This window comes from Montipora capricornis, chromosome 10 (genome assembly GCF_036669925.1).
Source record: "Montipora capricornis isolate CH-2021 chromosome 10, ASM3666992v2, whole genome shotgun sequence".
NCBI classification, from domain to species: domain Eukaryota; kingdom Metazoa; phylum Cnidaria; class Anthozoa; order Scleractinia; family Acroporidae; genus Montipora; species Montipora capricornis.
The window spans coordinates 10,612,003-10,619,502 of record NC_090892.1 but is presented as its reverse complement, the minus strand read 5'-3'; the positions used below and the strand labels follow the sequence as shown (position 1 = coordinate 10,619,502).

The window sequence follows — 7,500 nt, the reverse complement described above, 5'->3', positions numbered from 1 at the left end:
GGGCTTGAATTTAGTTCTGTATTATTTACACAACAATAAGTATAGAGATTTTCTTTTATCTGTTGGTATACGTGGTAAACAATTTTGTTATATTTGTATAATCAGTGCTTTGACAGTACAATACATGTGGTTGAGTGGCTGCTGTTGAATTTTGGGAAAAGTGAGCACTCAGCCAGTATTGTTTGTCAAATGGGGGCATCCTAATAAGGGGTTTTGCTAACAGCAGGCCTGCAGTCTAGCAGCCCAGCGGCCTGCGACGGCCCGGAGGCCCGGTGGCCCAGCGGTGAATCCACGCGCATGCACAGATTTGCATTGGGTTAATGGGCGCGCAAATGAAAGACAGTGAGTTTGAATTCGTTTACCATTTTTATAATCATTTCAATCCCTTTCGATCCTTTCTTTCGTTGCATGTTGATAAGTGAAAAACGTTGTCATTCTCTGTTGTTTTTCGTCTGTTTACAACAACAAACAGAAACTAGGATTCAAATGATTAAAATGGTAAACGAATTCAAACTCATTGTCGTCCATTTTGCACGCCCAAACCTGATGCAGATCTGTGCATGCACGTGGATTTACCGCTGGACAAAAAACTGTGGAAAATCAGGACTTGGCTACCCGGCCTCCGGGCCGCCGGGCCGTGGCGGGCCGTGGGCCGCAGGCCTGCTTTTAGCAAAACCCTCCTAATAAGGACGTTTGAGGTGTCAATGGGTTAATAAAAGTTAATGCTCTCATTAAAAGAGGAATAAGAAGAGCAAAATATATGACAAGTGTTTTCCTTTTATTATCAGCTATTGTTTCAGCCCCCTGAAAAATCAGCAAAATTCATCTGAATCTGCCAACCAAAATGGAGAAGCCAGCTTGAGGACACTAAACACTTACAGTGTAGTAATACATGTAATGATGACTTTTGTTCAGTGGCAGCCTGTTGCAGGGCTGACATTGATTTTAGAGATAAAATGTCTTGGAAGGTTTGCTAGGCACTTAAGAAGCTATCTAGAGTTTACTCAGCTATCACCTCGAGCAACTCTTGCGCTTCTTTTTCACTTAGAAAAAACCCACATGCAACTACAACTCAATAGTACACGCTGAACTGTTTATACTAATAAATTATTATTTCGTTAATTTGTAGACACAGGCCAGAGTACCAGATGCACTGCATTCCATCTTACTGTCACCCAGGAGGGTTATGGGATGTTATGTTAGAGGTTTATCATGGACTATAGGAATAATATAGTGAGTACAATTTATATGCAACTAAAAAATAATTACAACTTAACCCTTTACCTCCTAAGAGTGACAAGAATCACTTACAGATTTTACTCTTCCTTTATAATCTTGGACAATAATATAATTATCAATGGGAAACCCCGTAGTTACCAAAGGATTAACAAACTACACCCCATACATTGTATGTCCACTCAAAAACTGTGTCCCCTTCAGCTCATTGCCACTGAAAAGTGACACTTTACCCTGTCCATTTGCCTGAAGAGATGCTTGTGCTCCATCTTCTAATAGACGTTTTTACTTGTCTGTGTTGAAGGATTCATTGCTTTATTTACTGCATTGACGAGTAAAATCGTCTGGTGTTAGACAGAGTAAAATACTAAGTATGGCCGGTTTAGGGGTGAAATGGTTAATGGGACATGGTTTTCCAGTGAATGATTAACTCATCGACTCCTGGGTGTTCCCCATTGACAAGTAAAATCGTCTGGCTTTAGACACAGTAAACTACTATATATGGCCAGTTTAGGCCAGTTAATTAGGGGTGAAAGGGTTAACTCCAGGCAATTTAATTTGTTTGTCAATGGAGTACCGCTGAGAAGTTCAAGGGTTAATTAAATGTTTGAGAGAAGTAATGTTGAGGCACATTTTTTTTATGATATGAATTATGATATTTTAATTACTTTTAGAGTAATTAAAATAATTAAGTATTCTAAATTGGTACATGTATGCATAATTCAAGTCCTTGAAACCACCAATAAGAATAATTATTATCGTCTAAGCTCGTGAAAGTCACACAGCTGTGATACAGTGTAAATGTATATTTTGGTGGAGTCCTTTTATTAATAGTGTAAGTCTAACTTTTGACCAATTTCATATATTTTTCTTTCAGGCCTCCTGCACATAATGATAGGAATATTGCTCGCTTTTTTCGTAACCAGACAAAAAACAGTAACCATACATTGTAATGTCACAGTGATTCTACAAGTAATTTTAACATCTTTGTATTCATTCAACTAAAATGTACATTGTGTAAAAGTGATTAAGTAGTGACTTGTACATGTACAGTGAATTTTCATGCATATGCAAATTCTTTATTCTTATCAACACAAGATGTAAATGAAGCACAATCCATCATTGCAATTTCTTAAAAGTCAATTTTCTTTCCATTAAAAATTGAAGATTTTTCTTATCTCTTGTTTCTTTTTTTCAAATTGTTGGATTCCGTCCATCTGACCCCAGTTGTTCAAAAGGGGGATAACACTATTCACCAGATAAATCACTATCCATTGGATAGGGCAATTGGTTTCGCTATTACTTCAGGGTTAATACGCGTCTTGCAAACCCTTGAAAACCCTTGAATTTTGAGAGTGCATTTTCAAGGCCTTGAAAATCCTTGAAAATAGCTGCTCTTCATTCCTGGTCCTTGAAAGTCCTTGAATTTTTTTCTGACCCGCATTTTTAATCTTTGAAAACTTCAGTGAAAATAATCAGCCACTCAAGTCATGCCATACAAACGTACATTATTTTCACGAATGTATGTTACGGAAAATGAGGAAGAATTGTACTCTCAGACTATTTCTATGGGTAAATTCATCAACGTAAATAAAAAAAGGGGTCCTTGAAATCTCAAAATTTGGCCCTTGAAAGTCCTTGAAAAGTCCTTGAATTTTTGGTCTGAAAAAGTGTGTGAACCCTGTTACTTATCCACTGGATAGTGATTTATCTGGCAGATAGCGCTATCATCGTTTGATCAACTGCCGGGCCTATACTGGTACATACATGATATATTTTTCAGGCAGGCCCTAAATGGTCAAATTGTAAATAAATCTTATCACTACTTTAAAAACATTAAATGAGATGAACTCAAGATATTTGTAAAATCTTTCTCAAGCACTTTTTTAAAACTTGCCTGGTTGGGTTTTTTTATGGCTGAATTTTGGTGTTAAAAAAGTGTGTCCTCTATAGTACATGAACATTGTACATTTGTAAGCTTTGCTCATTTGTATTTATAAGGTTGGACTGACGTGAATTTACTTTGTGCGGTAATTCTTAGCAGTTTGAAAAACATAAGAAACAAAGCCATCCTCTTAAAAGCTTAATTAAGAGCCCACATAGACTGAAAATTTATTTTGGATTCATTGTAAATTGAGCCATTTTTTCAACAATAAATTACAAAATTAATTTCCAATATTCTTATAACTTTATTGTGTAATTTATCAGGAGTGATAATTTTAATACTGCTTGTGATCAGATTTAAAGAATGAAATAAATAGAAATAAAAAATGTATTGTAGAGTCGAACTATTATATTTCTTTCTATACTGTATAGTGTCATAATGTTTCATAGTTTTCATTCCATACTCTGATTCTAGCTTGGGTTTTAGCCTCCAGAAGTACATGTGTGTGATATATTTTGTTTCAGTAGTGGTCTCTAGAGGTCAGGGAGGAGTTTCATTTCCCTATTTTGGATGAAATAGCTAAAACAATCAAAATAGAATTTTGTATGTACTAGATATGCAATGCTTTTGAGTGATATACTGTGGAATGTCCCACAAGTCACTTGTATTTTCTTGGTATACACACCAGCCTTTAGGCGAGTGTGTATACCAAGAAAATACAAGTGACGAGTGGGATATTCCAAGGTATATAGCCTGTTTAACCGGTGCGAGGAGAGGGGATTGGGGAGAGAGTATCCCAATCCCCTCTCCTCGTGCTGGCTATGCAGGCTAAAGTTATACCACTCAAAAGCGTTCCATAACTATTTTATACCATGCCATAGACAATACTGTGGCCAGTGAGGCATGATGGGAAGGTTGGGTGTGATACAGTTGAATTGCACTGATCGATAGGTAGGTTCGGTGGAATACTGACGAATATACAACAGATTCCCTGCATTCTGATTGGCTGTATTTTCAATGGCATGGTATAAATTACAGTAGACGCATGTTTGGATTTAAAAATAAAGATTAGACAATTAGACGGAAGACTTACAGATCGTGATCCAAACCCTCGAAAATTCGTCCCCGATTCTCATCCATTCCATCCAAACCTTGTGGACGTATCTCCCCTTCCCTAATCAAAACAGGCCTGGAGGATTATGGGTAATCTCAAAGATGGCGGACGTGAGTTCAGTGAATCGGCGACTTCTCGAGATCTCCATTTGTGCACTGCTGCGAGAACAGGGCTTTGCATCCGCTTCCAAGATAGCATTGGAAACTCTTACTGAAATGGTTCAGAGTTGTAAGCAAATCATTCTTAAATTTGTAATTTTTTTTTCGGTTTTAAGAATGATGTCAAATAATAATATGAGCAGAAACAGTACAACTAAACTACCAGCACCGTGTTTAATAGCCTTGTTGTTTCAGTAGTAGCACGTCCAGATTGTTTCCTCTTCTGTTCACATCTTTTTGACCGTAAGATCGTTTGTTTCTGATCACTGTTTCTCCTTGGAGCGTGTACACCGACTCCAGAATTCGAAGATAGTACTGGTATCACAGTCGACTCCCGATAACTCGAACCTTCAAGAGAAACTGAAATGGACCGGAAATGAGGAAAAAACTGTGTCTACTGTTTTGCTATCCTTACAGTAATTATACATTTTAATAAAGTGAAAATGGAGCAATTCATTTCTAAATTACTGTAGAAATCAGAACGTAACGCAACGTAACATGAAACAAGACAAAGCAAAGCAGCAGGAGAAGTATACGTAAAGTACTGCAAACTTTGTAGATTTCAAAGCAAACAATGTCGTGCTACTACTAACAGGGTTCATGCGATTTAAACTTTCTTTTTTTGAGAAATAGTTGTAGTACATTGTTGTTATTTGTCACATTATATTGAAAGATGTGGCTCGAGTTATTGAGGGTTAAAATATATAGAGAATGACTTGCAGGGAAACGAAAATTGCTTCGAGTTAGCGGGAGGTTCAAGTTATTGAGAGTTCGAGTTATCGGGAGTCGACTGTACAGCTGTATGTATTCTTTTTTTCGGGATTACATGGCTAAATTGTACATGTAGAATATAGCAGAACTTATTTCCTTATCTTATAGCTTCATGCAAGTATCGTTTCTTGGGTTTTGACTTTCTTTTCCCATGCGTACAAGGTGTAAGTGGTTTCGCTGTAGTTATTTAGTGAAAAGCTACGTGTAGTAAGCCTTATCTGTTTTTGAGCGGTAAGAAAGCTGATAGTATCACTTTTAAAAAGTATGATCTTTTTCTTGCTTTAGATTTGTCTGAGCTTGGGCAAAGCTGTAAACTCAGCTGTGAGCTTTCAGCACGTGTTAAGCCGACTCTAAGTGATGTTAAAGTGGCTTTAATTGACATGGGTATGTTGCATTACTGTAACTTATAATGCTAATAAAAAATTAATTAACATATGAGATACTTTTGTCCTTGTAAGCCACTATCCTTTTGGTGAACACCAAGGATAAATACCTGTAGATTCCAACTACAACTAACCAGAAGTTGCTATTTCCAGAGCTGAACAAAACAATCATGGCCTTTAGGAATGAGAGTGCTTGTGCAAGTGTACCCCGGTTACCCTGGTTTTCCCGTCTCCTCAAAAACCAATGTTTCATTTCAGTTGATTTGAAATTTAGAGCCTCCTGGTGGATGTACTGTGCATGTATTACTAATAAAGTCAAAGGCATTATTATTATTATTATGAAGAATTTCCTTTTATCTGAAGCCATGATAGAGCATAATAACAGGGCCTAATCCTTGGGCACCTTTTTTGTTTTTGATGACAATGTCTGGTTTCTTGGCTTTTATCTCACGATCTGTCTGTATGGGCATGTCCCGTAGAATTGTTATTAAATAAAATCATCTCACTTTGACACTGTTTGGGGCTCGTGCTTGTACATGTGTACCATCTTTCTTTTTTGCTAATCTTACAGTCTGTACATAACGATATTGCAGTGCAATTATGTGGCAGCCTTGTTCCGACTTGGCTAGCTCAGGGCAACCTACCACAATATGATCAACAGTTTCCTGGAATTGACCACATCTCCTGTATGTTGGATTTGTGCCATCTTTGAGTATTTTTGCTTTGGTAATAGTTGGTCTTGATGGCCTGGTCTTGGGCAGCAATAATGTTCCCTCTTTCAGATTTTAGCCCAGCTTTTTTAAAGCCATTTGTTAGTCATATGTTGTTCAACAGCTTACATTGTTATTATTATTATTATTATTATTATTAGTATTATTATTGTTACTATTATTATTAATTAATTTGCTATTATAATTTTTATTATTACAAAGTTAATGTGTCTTTATTTCGTCACAAAAAATGCCACTCAGCAAAACTTGTAAAGCCCGTTGTTTAATAAAGAATTGTAATAATCATCGCTATCATCACAGGCACCCCAAGCTCAGTGTGAGATGATGGCTGACAAAATATAAGGATTTGTATGGGAATCCCGATAAAAAGCTTAAGAAGATAATTATCTGAAAAAAATCTGAATTATTAATTTAAAAAGCCTAACCTTATTGCTGTTGTGGGTAGCTTCCTTCTTGTGTGGTTATTTTCCCGATGCGATACGGTGCGATTTGAGCCATTTTTCAAAATCTTGTTTTTTATCGGTGTAAAACAGCTTTCGAAGGAGGCGCTTTATCACAAAGTGGCCACAGCTTGGGCCGTTGATAACAAACTTAGCTTTACTGGGGTGGCAGACCGTAGTTTGTCAAATTTCTTCATTCTCCTGGGTCTCCCAACATGACTGCATTGACTCAAGCTTTCAAGGAATTAACATGCAAATAAACTTTGTTCCCGTAGGTTATTGTACTTCGAATAATTTTGTGGCTGGACTTACTGAAGCCAGTGAAATTTAATTATTAGCGTCTGAGAGAAAACAGTCGTGTCAGGAGACCCAGGGGATTAAAAAAGAATTGTGTTTGACAAACTACGAGAACAAATTTTGTTTGCGTAATTAATGTTAATTCCTTGAAGGCTCAATAAATACAGTTACGATTGCAAGCAGCCTACTACATACAAAGTCCTATTAACTAATAAAAGTGGCATGAATGCGCAAGAGTTTGTTCACTACGGCTTTCATTCTCGTATCTTTCAACACTTTCCGGCTTCATGAATGTGTTTTTGAACTTTGTCAACACGAAGGAGGTGTGACTGTGATTGGGCGCCCTGACTGAGACAATGCAGTAGTGTCGGGAGACCCAGGCAAATAATTTGCTGTTGACTAACTGTAGTGTGCCACCATCAACAGTCGAAGCCATGGCCACTTTGGTGATAAAGCGCCTCCTTCGAAAGCTGTTTTGTTGCAAT

General features: G+C 37.2%; 3 protein-coding genes across 7 annotated transcripts in view; 2 read left to right on the top strand and 1 right to left on the bottom strand.

The window, feature by feature from the left end:
* The window catches only part of LOC138019666 (uncharacterized), a 5,969-nt gene extending 3,559 nt beyond the window's left edge, over positions 1-2,410 (top strand). For all 4 annotated transcript variants that reach the window (XM_068866521.1, XM_068866519.1, XM_068866520.1 and 1 more), the window contains 2 exons: positions 1,130-1,233; positions 2,114-2,410. In XM_068866521.1, the coding sequence (XP_068722622.1) occupies positions 1,130-1,223 (94 nt within the window). In that variant the 3' untranslated portion in view covers positions 1,224-1,233; positions 2,114-2,410. The remainder of the gene's footprint in view (positions 1-1,129; positions 1,234-2,113) is intronic.
* The window catches only part of LOC138019324 (uncharacterized), a 32,078-nt gene extending 27,705 nt beyond the window's left edge, over positions 1-4,373 (bottom strand). For both annotated transcript variants that reach the window (XM_068866071.1, XM_068866072.1), the window contains exon 1: positions 4,215-4,373. In XM_068866071.1, coding sequence (XP_068722172.1) covers positions 4,215-4,266 — 52 coding nt within the window. In that variant the 5' untranslated portion in view covers positions 4,267-4,373. The remainder of the gene's footprint in view (positions 1-4,214) is intronic.
* Positions 4,305-7,500, top strand: part of LOC138019326 (transcription initiation factor TFIID subunit 8-like) — a 14,575-nt gene continuing 11,379 nt past the window's right edge. The window contains exons 1-2 of the mRNA XM_068866073.1: positions 4,305-4,463; positions 5,450-5,548. Of these exons, the coding sequence (XP_068722174.1) occupies positions 4,337-4,463; positions 5,450-5,548 (226 nt within the window). The 5' untranslated portion in view covers positions 4,305-4,336. The remainder of the gene's footprint in view (positions 4,464-5,449; positions 5,549-7,500) is intronic.